The sequence below is a fragment of the Acomys russatus genome, chromosome 6 (assembly GCF_903995435.1).
Source record: "Acomys russatus chromosome 6, mAcoRus1.1, whole genome shotgun sequence".
Taxonomy (NCBI): Eukaryota; Metazoa; Chordata; class Mammalia; order Rodentia; family Muridae; genus Acomys; species Acomys russatus.
Genome location: NC_067142.1, coordinates 24,792,202 through 24,805,712, shown reverse-complemented (window position 1 = coordinate 24,805,712; position 13,511 = coordinate 24,792,202). Strand labels below are relative to the sequence as shown.

The 13,511-nt window shown below is 44.6% G+C and overlaps 1 protein-coding gene across 1 annotated transcript in view; it reads left to right on the top strand.

Moving 5' to 3' along the window:
* The window catches only part of Actr3 (actin related protein 3), a 50,072-nt gene extending 39,939 nt beyond the window's left edge, over nt 1-10,133 (top strand). The window contains exons 10-13 of the mRNA XM_051147280.1: nt 5,252-5,344; nt 5,545-5,670; nt 7,366-7,449; nt 8,943-10,133. Coding sequence (XP_051003237.1) covers nt 5,252-5,344; nt 5,545-5,670; nt 7,366-7,449; nt 8,943-9,038 — 399 coding nt within the window. The 3' untranslated portion in view covers nt 9,039-10,133. The remainder of the gene's footprint in view (nt 1-5,251; nt 5,345-5,544; nt 5,671-7,365; nt 7,450-8,942) is intronic.
* Nucleotides 10,134-13,511: the final 3,378 nt, after the last annotated feature.

The following is a 13,511-nucleotide window of genomic DNA, read 5'->3' as shown; positions in this document are numbered from 1 at the left end:
CGGCTGCTCTGAGTTAGCGCCAGTGGTGGAACAAGTGCTCCGCCCAGACTGTGTCACGGCAGGGGAGCTGCCGCTGAGCTGAGGTGGTGCCTAGGATGGAACCGAGCACGTCACCAAGCCTGCGCCACAGCAGGAGAACTGCGGCTGCTCTGAGTTAGCGCCAGTGGTGGAACAAGTGCTCCGCCCAGACTGTGTCACCTCAGGGGAGCTGCCGCTGAGCTGAGGTGGTGCCTAGGATGGAACCGAGCACGTCACCAAGCCTGCGCCACAGCAGGAGAACTGCGGCTGCTCTGAGTTAGCGCCAGTGGTGGAACAAGTGCTCCGCCCAGACTGTGTCACCTCAGGGGAGCTGCCGCTGAGCTGAGGTGGTGCCTAGGATGGAACCAAGCACGTCACCAAGCCTGCGCCACAGCAGGAGAACTGCGGCTGCTCTGAGTTAGCGCCTGTGGTGAAACCAAGTGCTCCGCCCAGACTGTGTCACCGCAGGGGAGCTGCCGCTGAGCTGAGGTAGTGCCTAGTGTGGAGCAGCGTGCTCAACTAAGCCTGCGCCACAGCAGGGGAGCTATGGCCACGCTGAGTTAGTGCCTCAGGCAGAATTGTTTGCTGGGCCGGGCCAATACCCGGGACTCTGGGGCCGAACTGTCCGCCGAGTCCAATCTGGGTCCAAAGGCTCCACGCGACCCAAATCCTGCCCCGAGTCCCCTCTCCCGCAGCAATTCCCACCAGCCACCACACCAATCGCCTCCACCGAAAGGCTATGAGCTGCAAACCTCAGCCGCCGCTGCTGGTGCCGCTGGTGCTGCCGCCTCTACCGCTGCCGCTCCGATCAGAGAAAAACCACGCTCCTCCCGTGTGCAGGGGCACGCAGGTCCTCCGCACCCTGGTCCCTCCGAACCGTGGAGCACTCCCGCTGCCGTGATGTTCGGACCTCGGTGTTCCTGGCTCAGAAATCTGTGCAATTCCCTGAATTGTTCACTGGAGCCTCCAAACGCGGTCCACACTGCTCGCCGCCATCTTGGATCTCAAGTCCGTAACTTTGATTCTTTCAAGTGAAATGTAGTTGCAGCCAGAGTGAGTAGTAAGGCCAGAGCAGATGAGTCTGTGTAGACTTTTACTTAGTAGTGCATGGTGCTGCAGGTCTGCAGCTGTTACTCTAGAAGCTAAGGCCAGAGAATCTAGAGTCTGTTGAGCTCCACAGTGTGACCTCTTGTCCCCCAAAAGCAAAAGCAAAGTCAAAAGAGAGCATCCGAGTTGTAGGGATTTGCACCCATGACATCGCCTTAGTCCCCAGTTTTAGGCATTTTTGAATTGACTTTGAACCCTTTTCTTTTTGGATTTTCAAGACAGGGTTTCTCTGTGTAGCCTTGGCTGTCCTGGACTCCCTTTGTAGACCAGGCTGGCCTTGAACTCACAGTGATCTACCTGCTTCTGCCTCCTGAGTGCTGGGATTAAAGGCGTGCACCACCATGCAAAGTCAAAGCCTGGCTTGACTTTGAACTTTATTCTGTGGAAGATAACTGCCTCTTCTCTCCTTCATTGTCCCCCTGTGTTCCTTTTTTAGCCTGATACTTCTTAGAACATGAGTCAAGCCACAGTCAGTACTTCTGTCTGTCTGAGCCCATGTGCCATCTGGAAACTGTTCGTTTAGGGGACTTCCAACCCCTCTGTGTGCTTTCATTGCTTTGGGGAAGGATAAAAATAGCTCAAGAAGCTGTTTTCTGAAGACTCTATTCTTAGGAATAGGTTAAGCAGAAGTCTTGATGTGGAGAAAGCATTTGATAGGCTCCTATGGAGAAGTGGGGTGCTGCAATTTTATCTGTTTTGAGCTTGTGAAAGTCTTGCGTGTGCTGCGCAGCCTCTCTGGGTTTGTATGTGTGCCATTTCTGTTACGTGTGGAAGACACTGTTTCCTTGGAGTTAGTTACCACCTCTGGCTTCTCTGTTCTTTCAGCCTCTTTCTTCTGTAGATCCCTGAGCCTTGAGAAAGGGGCGTGATACAGACATCCTCTTGAAAGTCTATTTTGAGCTGCTAAGTTCACAAATATTAGAAAGGACTGGTTTCTTTTAGGAGTATATTTGGCACTTTGAAATTTTTAAAAGAAAAATTCTAAGCCCTTTTATGCTTTAAATTTATGAAAATATTTCTAAGTATAAGAAAGATACGGGATGTTGTATTTATTTGGTATGTTCAGTCCACTTGAGTAATCCTCCTTCAGTAGCTTCTTTGAAGTTCTCCACAGCTGTGTGCTGCTGAGACCTGAGCAGGCAATACTCAGGTCTAGCATTGACTCCCAGAACAAAGCTGAAGGAAAGGTTGAGTGTTAGCCGCTCTTGAGTTTATTAAAGGATTGAGGAACGTGGAGTAATTTATTAACCTGTTTAATAGTGTTTCAACTTTATAAAATATTTGCTGCTTTACTGCATATTAATCTGATTTCCCCTTTTCTTAATTACTTATTATTGATGTATATGGCTGTTTGCTTGGATGCGTGTCTATGTGGTACTTCCCTGCTTAGTGCCCACAGAGAACAGAAGAGGGCATTGATGACCTAGACCTAGACCTGGATAGCTGTGAGCTGCCGGGCATGTGGGTGCTGGGGCTCCTCTGGAAGAACCGCCAGTGCTCTTCACTGCTGAGCTGTCTCTCCAGCTCCAAATATTTAACTTTTTAAACTATATTTATAGATACGTGCCTTCCAAAGCCAGACAGAGTCGGTTCTTCTGGAGGTTGGATCTTTCTGGAGCTAGTTACAGGCAGTTGTGAGCTGCCCAACACAGGGGCTGGGATCTGAACTCAGGTCCTCTGCAAGAGCAGCGTACACCTCTAACCACTAATTAGATTGCAATAGAGAGCTCAAGTTAAACTTCATTTCTTCCTGTATCCGAATTTCTGTGGTGGATACAGGGTATAGAAACATTTAAAGGTTTTGTAAAGTTTTGCTTTTGTGCATTTCTGATTAAAAACTAAACACTGAAAGTGGTGGCACACGCTGATGATTCCAACTCTCAGCAGTAGATTAAAGTAGAAGGATTATGGAAAATTCTAGGCTTCATAACAAGAGTCTGGGTCCATAAAATCAGAAGTGAGGAGAGTGAATACTGTGCAGTGGATGCAGAGGCAGCTGTGGAATGAACAGCCCTGCTCTGGCCTTTTGCTCACAGCATGGCAGATAATAGGGTGTGTGTGTGGCTGTCTTAGGTAAATAGTGGAGACGACAAAGGGCAATGAGTAAACTTCGCAGCTCTGCCTTAACAGTAGCAGGGTTTGGTAGAAATCAGTCAGTGCAACAAAAAAGAATTTTGTCTATCAAATTGTTGATATTTTCATTCTCGCTTTGGGAAAATTAAGGTGTTTGTTTTGGTTTTGTTCTTAACTAAAATCAGTGCCAGGTTCCGAATTAAAGTATTATGGGCTTATTAAAGCACAGTTCTTTGAAAACTGAAGCTTTTCAGAGAGTTTTCAGTCTAAAGCCAACAAAAATTGTGTTCAGTCAAATGTTTTCTTTCACAGTCAGTCAGCCTCTGCCCACGTGTGAGCGTCTCTTCAAGCGGCATCTAGAGATAGCTGAGCTGAACTCTGCTTTCCATTTCCCTGTAATGAAATGTTGGGGTCTAGTTCCCAGCTAGAACTCTCAGCATGTGGTGCTGGAGAGATGGCTCAGAGGTTAAGGACACTGACTGCTCCTCCAGAGGTCCTGAGTTCAATTCCCAGCAACCACATGGTGGTCACAACCATCTATAGTGAGATCTGGTGCCCTCTTCTGGCCTGCAGGTGTACATTCAGGCAGAGCACTATATAGAAAATAATAAATAAATCTTTTTAAAAAATCTTTCAGCATGTGGGTTTGCGTTTGAGGGTCACAGATAAAATGGCTTTACTTTAACTATGGTGTGTCACTGAACACACCACTGGCTCTTTGTTCTTCATTGTTGATGGAGTTCTCGAGAACACTGCGAAGTACTGAACACTGAGCTGTTAACTCCTAAGGGCAGCGAAGGGTCAGGTTTCTGTCAGCCCCGTGTTTTCATCATCCTGTCTGCATGCATCTGGCCTGTCTGTGCTTCTGTCTGAGCTAATCGACACCTCTGTCCTTGTCTGAAGGAGGCTGCCTAACTGGCACTGTTTGGGTAAGACACAGAGCCCAGCCTTCTTCCTAGACACATGTGGACTACACTCAGCACTGTGCCTTCGATGGCGATCTAAACAGCAAGATGACAAGCCATAGTAGGGAGGGGAAAAACAAAACAAAAAACCCCAACACTAAGTGAGTGAAGAGGACGTTTTTACAGTGTGGCAGCTGAGCAAGACAAAGTACTGTCCTGGTCAGCTTTAAGCAGGGATGTGTCCTTGGGTTGAAAACGCTGCTCTGCATGTGTGTGTCGCCTGTTGGTATGAGGGTTGCAAGTCTGTCCACACAGGCAAGTTGGGAGATGCAGAATCTAATGCTAGGGCGTATGGCGTCTATTTCACCCTTACTGATGGACTGTTGGTGATTTTCACCTTTTTATAGATTTTTAAATTTTGATGATGTGAGTGTTTTGTACTGTGTATGTCTGTGCACACATATGTGCCTAATGCCTGTGGAGGTCAGAACTGGAGTTAAAGGAGAGTGGGAGCCACCATGGGGGTTTGGAAACAAGCTGGGGTCCGTGCAAATAGAAAGAGCTCCCAGGTCCTCTGCAAGAGCAAAGAGTGCTTTATTTTGTTGAGCCATCTTTGTAGCACATTTTTGCTGTGTTGAATCTGTTTTACATAAAGTACACAGATCAGAGTTCCCTTTGGGGACTTGTAGAAGCAGAGCCACCAATGTGTACTTTTGAATCTTTGTTAGCTGTTGACAGATTGTTTTCCAGATGGTAATATTGGCGTGTCCATATTTTCTTAGCCATGTACAGAAGTTTTTACTATGATGTCTGCTGTCTCATAGTACAGGCATGGCTTTCTTTCTTTGTTGTTGTTGGTTTTTTTTTTTTTTTTTTTTTGAGACAGGGTTTCTCTGGCTGTCCTGGAACTTGCTTTGTACACCAGGCTGGCCTTTAAACTCTCTGAGATCTGCTTGTCTCTGCTTCAAGAGTGCTGGAATTAAAGGCCTACTCCATCATGCCTGGTGACTTCTGTCCTTAGTAGCTTTCGTCTGTTGACCACCAGGGTCCTTTTCATTCCTGAGCTGGATTCATCAACGTTTTGTTACTGTAATATTCAAGTCAATAGCAATCCTACATCTCATGTATAAAATTTACTTGTTTTTCAGTTTGCTAATCCAGATTTTACACAGCCTATCTCAGAAGTTGTAGATGAAGTCATTCAGAATTGCCCCATTGATGTCAGGCGTCCTCTCTACAAGGTTAGTGTTTATAGCAAAAACTAGAGTTTTATGTTTTCTTTTCCTCATGTTTAATAGCATATTTTAAAACGTTTATTTTTGTTGAGCATTAGAGGATCATGTCTTAGAAAGGACACAGTCGAATTATTGTGTATTTGTCTTAGATGGGTCCTCCTTTAAAATATAGGTCGTAATTGTTTTGTTTTTCTCTACCCACACAGAACATTGTCCTCTCTGGTGGTTCAACCATGTTCAGGGACTTTGGACGTCGTTTGCAGAGAGATTTGAAAAGAACCGTAGATGCCAGGCTGAAGTTAAGCGAGGAGCTGAGTGGTGGTAGATTGAAGGTTGGTGTTTCAACTGTTGACGGAGAAGCTTCACAGCCCCCTGGTTATTGCAGGCTGGACAGGAATGTTTGCCAGTTTCTCACTTAGGCGCATTAAGACCAATCTACCAGGAGTACTACTAGACTGTGGTTGCTGTCCCTAGAATCCTGGCATGCTGTCTGTCATTGGCACTTTGGTCTGTTTTGAGCTCTGTGGAGTAATCGCATGACTTCACAGCTCAAGCCGACTGCTTTTGCAATAGGTTTTTTATGTTTGGCTTCCTCCTCAACCAACCAATTCTGGCACACACCTACCTCTCCAGTGTATGAAAGGCCGGCTTGGGTTTCACAGGTGGCATAGTTTTAAACTCTGCGTAGCAGGTCCTGGTGAGGTGGCCTGGCCAGGACAGATGCTTGTTGAAAGCCCTGTTTGATCCCTGGAACCCAAGGAAAAGTGAAAGGAGAGAAAAAAACTCCATGGTGTTATTCTCTAACCTCCACAAGAACACACCAACACACACACACACACACACACACTTACTTCATGCATGGATTGTACACACAAGGTGTGGTGGTTGACCTGAGGCAGATTTCACCAGTTGATTCAAGAATGACTTGTCTAGCAAAAGAAAAACAGAATGAAAGTTTAAAAAACCCAAAAACTATGGTATATTATCTGGTCAAAGGACATAATTCCTTTTTTGTTTTTTGCTTTTCTTTTTAATTTTGACGTTTATCTATTTGGAGTACATGTGCGGTTGCGTGTGTGTGTGTGTGTGTGTGTGTGTGTGTGTGTGTGTACACATTCACACATGTTGAGGTCAGAGGATAACTTGCATGAGTTGGTTTTATCCCTCTGCCATGTTGCTGCTGATGGCAACCTTGGGATAATAACAAATACCTTTTACTCCTGAGCTGTCTTGGTGGCTCTGTACACTCCAGTTAGGGCCCTCTTTGGTGTTCTCTTTGGGTGCATGTGGTTTGTGCTTTGGCAGTCACATCCCAGAAGCAATATCATGTCAGTTCTACTGCACTGCACTAGCGGATGCATGACATGAACTGTCACACCTATCACCTTTGGGTCACTTGGAGGGGTTGGTTCCTCCTGCGTACCCAGGTTTTCCTCTGGAGCTGTTAGCTTTGCACTTACCTGTACAGAACCTCAGAGGAGGGCTTTCAGCCTGTGCAGCCATCTCAGCCAACAGTTTTGGTATCCACTGATGTTTTCCTGAAATAGTTGTAGGTGAGGTAGTTGCCAAAACGAATCGATAGTTTTTGTTTGCCCCTGGCTGTGCCTCATCCATGTCTCCTTTCATGTATTTGATTGTATGTTTAGTATTTAATTATCCATGTTTATGGGGTACAGCATGATAAGTTGGTGCATCTATGCAGGCTGTAAGAACAAAGCACGGTAATGGCATTTGTGTTTCTTCAAACGCATGTCATTGTGTGGAGCTTCTCACCTCCTGTGTGGTAGAGCTCTATAAAATAGAGAAGCTTCCGTAAGTAAGTGCTGTGCTGCGTACACTATAACGCCTGCTCCTCTCCGTCCTGCTTCCTCCGTGTTCCACCTCCACTCCGTAGATAATCTCAGTTCCTGATTCATGCCACTTGGACTTTGTAATTTTATTTTTATGTATGCACATTTAAGCGTAAATGATTGGGAAATTGTTGCCTGTATTTATTGTTGAAATGATGTTATTGTGTTACTTTTTAGCCCAAGCCTATTGATGTACAAGTTATTACACACCACATGCAGCGGTATGCAGTCTGGTTTGGAGGGTCAATGCTGGCTTCCACGGTATGTAAATTTACTTGTAAATTTTTATCTTTTAGATAGAAGATAAGGAACTTAAAATTTTTTGTACATATATGCACACAGTATTTGTAAAATTGGAAGTCATTTCACTTTAATTTTTTTTTGACCTTTTCCCTACTAGACATATCACACACACACACACACACACACACACACACACACACACACACACACATACACACACATACACATACACACACACACACATACACACACATACACACACACACACACACACACACACACACACACACACACACACTTTGGAGTGAGCTTATTATACTGCATTTTAACATTTATCATAGGGAAAATTCTTTTAAATGTGTGGAAGTAATACTCCTGAGCTTACTGAGATTTCTGGTTAAATATATAGAAATATCAAAGTAAATGTTAGCTTTTATTGCATAGGAAGTATAATGTTTGAAACTGAATAAAGACAATCATTCCAGAATCTCTCTCCAGACCAAAACATCTTTAAAGCTCCCTTAGAACATGTTCTGATATCATTAGCTCAGTAAATATTCGTGCTGTTGTGTTAGAGCATGGGCTATTAAAATAAAGAGGTTTTAAATATAAATTACTAGATTCACAGCACTGGCTATAAAAGCCATTTAAAATAGATAAAACTTGTCCTTTTTATTAATTTTAGTCATCCTCAGTCATGCCATGTTATCGAGGTGCATGTGTAACTTACCCTTTAGAAAATAGTAATGCAGCAATTGAAAAAGGAGGGGCATGGACACACCGGTAGTGTAGTCTTGGTTCCTGATTCTTTAGGCTCATGCTGTGCTTTAGATTCTTGTCACCAAGTGGGAAAGCCCAGAAGAACCCAGCAGAGACAGGTGCATAGTGGAATTTGATCAGTGGTCCTGTAGTGCTTACAGATTTATCTATCATAGATTTTAACCATGACTTGTAGAGTTCTAAGCTTTGTCCAAAAGCCACAAGCAGACTGATAAATATTGTATATTTAATACCTACTTTAAAGCGTCTCCTTTACAGACCATTGGAAGATAGGAGAATATGACCGTTGTTTGTTTGTTTATTTACTCTATTTTCTGGCATATAAGATGACCCTCCCAACTTTAACTTTTCCAGATAAAATATAGAGTTTGCAGCCCAAGTCGGCTGCACGGGGTGTGCGTTGGAAGAGGGGTAGTCTAATACAGTGTGTATATTCCAAACTATGTTTTACTAGAAAAGCTAAAAGTTGGGAGTCTTCTTATATGCCAGAAAATATGGTAGTTTGTTTTTTGTTTTTGATTGTTTTTGTTTTTTGTTTTGTTTTTTGTTTTCCTTCAGGTAGGTTTTCTGTATGTAGCCTTGGCTCTCCTGGATTTGCTTTGTAGACCAGGCTGGCCTCAAATTCACAGCAACCCACCTGCCTCTGCCTCCTTGAGTGCTGGGATTTAAGGCATATACCACTCTGCCCGGCTGAGAATATGACCTTTAAAAATGTTTTGTTTTGTTTCTAGCCTGAGTTCTACCAAGTATGCCACACCAAAAAGGATTATGAAGAAATTGGACCTAGCATTTGTCGTCACAATCCAGTGTTTGGAGTCATGTCCTAAAGTTGACTTCTTTATTGGGGTTAGGGAGATGGAAACGAGATAATCTTTCTGGTGACCTGTTTTTGTCTGAATGGATGGTTCTGAGGTTTTTAACCAAACATGATCATACAGGAATATTTAATGAGTGTGTCAACATGCAGATGTAGAAGAGAGCCAAAACGATTGTTTTCCTTTAGGTTGAATATTTGAATTTTAAGTGTATCAAAAAAGAAATGGGTTTTAGTTCTTTCTGTGCCCTGATATTTTGTATATTATTGACTTACCCAATGTGCTGGGCTCTGTGGGTGTGTAGAGAGCTCTGTAATGCCTGATTGGGCACTGCTGAGTGGGCGGTGCTGGAGCTTGTTTATATTTCATACTTTTTTATACTTTGAGGAAAAAAAAAAGTCAAAGAAAAACTGTAGTATTGGAGGGAAACAATGTGACCAAGGAAAAGATGAATTCAACAAGCAGCCTCACGGGATTTGGTGCACACTCTGGCTTCCAGTTATCTTGAGCTGCTCCACCCCTCCCCAGCCCACCAACGGTTCTCTCTGCAAATGCTTTGGATCTAAGAAGCTAGTCTCCTGGGTTAGCCGATGCCTGCCCTGCTTTCCGGTTACTCACATTCTGTTTCTTGCTTTAAAAGAAAAGACAAGACTGTTGGACCAGTATTGCAATTCTGTAGAGTCGTTTCTTATTAAAACAATAATGTGATTATCAAAATTGGCATATTTAAGGCCTAATGCCATTCTAATAAAGGCAAAAATTTCTTTTTACTACTTGTTTCAGGCTCTTTGATCTCTTTATAAGTTAACTAATATGTCTATTTTCTTCAAATTCTGCAGTAGCTCTTTAAAAAGCACAGCGGTTGGATAGCAAGCTGACTTTTTTATGTGCTCTGTACAAATAATTGTGAACTTTTAATATGTTGAGTGCTTTCATTTTGATAACTGGATCTCCATTTGATATTTTCATTTGTATAACTCATTTGCAGTCTGAATTTTTTTTAGTGCCAGTCCCTGACATATCATGAAAAGTTCGTTTTCTTTGCATTTTAAAATATCTGGATCATGAAGAAAAGTGATGACAATAAATTAAAATTGAATTACCCTTTCTGATGGTTTTTCTTCATGCAGTGCACTTCAGCTGGCTGTTTACATGTTTGGTAGGATTTTTGCTTATTGAGAAGACACTGGGATTTGTTTAAGTCTCTGGCATGTGTGGGGTAGAGAATTTCTTGTGAACATAAGGTTTTACCAGTTATTTGTAGAACAGTAAATAGGCTGTGTTTTATAATCTTTTTTGTTTGTTTGCTTGTTTTGAGACAGGGTTTCTCTGTGTAGCCTTGGCTCTTCTGGACTCACAGGCCTTGAATTCACAGTGATCTGCCTGCCTCTGCCTCCCCAAGTGCTGGGATTAAAGGAATGCACCACCATGCCTGGCTATGTGTTATAATCTTGACACACATAAAACAGCAGTGACAGGAATAACACCGTAATACACAGAACACAACAGAATTAGGAATGCCTCTATTGCAAGCCCTTAAAGTGCTTTTGTGATCTGTTGCAGTAAATATGCAGAGACTGACTTGGGGACTGAACATTAGTTTGTATGTAGAATGTATCTGGATATTTAGAATTTTATTGTCTACCTGAGAATGACAGGCTGTGAGAAACTGAATCATTGAGGTTCATGATCATGTTAGAAAAGTATGAGTGAGTGTCTTCCTCACCCTTGCCCTGGCATTTGTCGGTAGCAGTTAACTATCTCATCTTCTGGCCCAGGAATATGTACTCAGCATAAAAGAATCAGCTGCACAGCTGGAGAGGGGTCAGGGGCCCAGTGCTTAGCACAGCACATGTGCTCTTGCAGTGGACACTGCTTTAGTTCCCAGTATCCACACGAGGTGGCCCGCTGCCTGGGACTCCAGTTCCAGGGAACCTGCCGCCTTCTTTTGGCCTTTGTGAGCAACAGGCAGAACACATGCAGTGGTACACATACATACATCCTGGCAAACCACTCACATGTATAAAGTAAGTAAAACTTTATAATTACATACACTCTCTTTGGCAGTGGTGCCAGGGGGAGAGGGGCGCGGTAATCTAGAAAGACAAGTCTAAAATTCACGTCTTAGTTTGTTATGAGAACTCATCAGAAACTTGAGGCCTACACTTGTTGGAGGACACAGGAAGACCTGGGATCTGCTGTTTCCTGGTGTGCATTCTGGTCTGAGTCTGGAGGAGTAAGCTATACCGTGGTTGGTATTTTTCTTCTGGTGTCTATGGACCCCTATACCTGTATGCATTCAGGAATGCCAAAAGGCTTTAGGTGTCCTCTGCTCACTTCCCACCTCTCCTTTAAACAGGGTCTCTCCCTGAACCCGGTTCACTTTAGTAGTCATGCTGGAAGCCAACGATTCTCCCGTCTCCACCCACTCTTCTTTGAGGTGGGGTCACAGATGGTACAGCTGTGTCCAGCATTTCCACAAGTGCTTTTACTCACCACACCATGTTACTAGCTCCCACAGGCATATTCTGACTCCCTACTGTGGTCTGTGCCTTGTGCATGAAGACTAGGAAGCATTCTGTCCTGAGCTTAGAGGCTACAGTAGAAGAGCCATGTTCAGAAAGTCGCTATCTCTGAGGCATCACTTTTGAGCCTATTTAAAAAAACAAAACAAAACTCTGGGTTATAACTGTTCATAGAATAGGTCACATATTTGGTACTTTATCTTTTTCAAGATGAGCAGTTGAAAACAGAGCAGCCCTTGTCTTGATTATATTTCCTATTACTGTCATAAAATACCCTGGCAAAAAACAGTTGAAGGAAGTAAGGGTGTACTCAGCCTGCAGTTCCATGGCGCAGTTGCAAGGAAGTTATGGTGGCAGAAACCTGAAGAAGCTGGTCACACCGTGTCCACAGTAAGGAGAAAGGAAAGCATGTGCGCATGCCTGCTTCAGAGGCTGTCACATGTGGTTCTCATTTTTGTCATGGCAGTGAACGCTGAACTGCAACGGACAGCCCTTTGCTCATATTTGGTCTGAGCAGCACTCTCTGTACTTAGTTCCCATAAATTGAAACTGGCATTCCCTAGGGCACAGGAAGTATGAGTAGATGGACTTAAATACTTTTTTTTTTAAATAACTGAGGAGGAAATTACTTCCAAGCCCCATTGCCTTTTCATTCAGTCGTTAGTATTTTGGTGTTCTTTATTTTTCATCTTTGTGTGTATATATAATGTATATATGTTCGTGTGAGTGCATGTTTTATGTGTCTGAGTCTGGAGTGCCTGTGCAAGGGTCTGTATGTGTGTTTGTGCATGTGTGTAGGTCATAGGACAGCCCACGTTAGTCCTCACCCTCACCTTGCTTGAGGCTGTTTTATGTTCTGCCACTCCAGGCTAGCCCTGGAGTGTTCAGGGACTCTCCTGCCTCCATTTCCCATTTCCAAATGAATGCATACCAGCACATCTGGCTCTGTGTAAGTCCTAGGATTTCAAACTCAGCCTCATGTTGAATGGCAAAGCACCCTTACCTACTAGACTGCCTCCTTAGCTTGGGTTCTGCTGTTTGCATTGGGGTAGCTACTGTCCTCAACCTATTTCACAAGAAATTACTTTTTCCCCAGTGTGTGTCAGGAGGTAGGAGTGACAACTACGGCTGCTGAACTCAGTCTTCACATCTGCCAGCTGCTGAGTTTACTCCTCCCACCTGGCAGCTGCAGAGCTCAGTCCTCCCACCTGGCAGCTGCAGAGCTCAGTCCTCCCTTCTGCCAGCTGCAGAGCCCAGTCCTCCCTTCTGCCAGCTGCAGAGCTCAGTCCTCCCACCTGCCAGCTGCAGAGCTCAGTCCTCCCTTCTGCCAGCTGCTGAGCTCAGTCCTCCCACCTGCCAGCTGTGGTGATCAGTCCTCCCATCTGCCAGCTGCTGAGTTTACTCCTCCCACCTACCAGCTGCTGAGCTTATTGCTCTCATCTGCCAGCTGCTGAGCTTACTCCACCCACCTGCCAGCTGCAGAGCTCAGTCCTCCCTTCTGCCAGCTGCTGAGCTTACTCCACCCACCTGCCAGCTGTGGCGCTCAGTCCTCCCACCTACCAGCTGCTGAGCTTACTGCTCTCATCTGCCAGCTGCTGAGCTTACTCCTCCCACCTACCAGCTGCTGAGCTCAGTCCTCCCACCTACCAGCTGCTGAGCTTACTGCTCTCATCTGCCAGCTGCTGAGCTTACTCCTCCCACCTACCAGCTGCTGAGCTCAGTCCTCCCTTCTGCCAGCTGCTGAGCTTACTCCTCCCACCTACCAGCTGCTGAGCTTACTGCTCTCATCTGCCAGCTGCTGAGCTTACTGCTCTCATCTGCCAGCTGCTGAGTTTACTCCTCCCACCTACCAGCTGTTGAGCTCAGTTCTCCCACCTGTCAGCTGTTGAGCTCAGTTCTCCCACCTGCCAGTTGTTGAACTCAGTCTTCCCATCTGCCAGCCACTGATGAAACGCCAGTT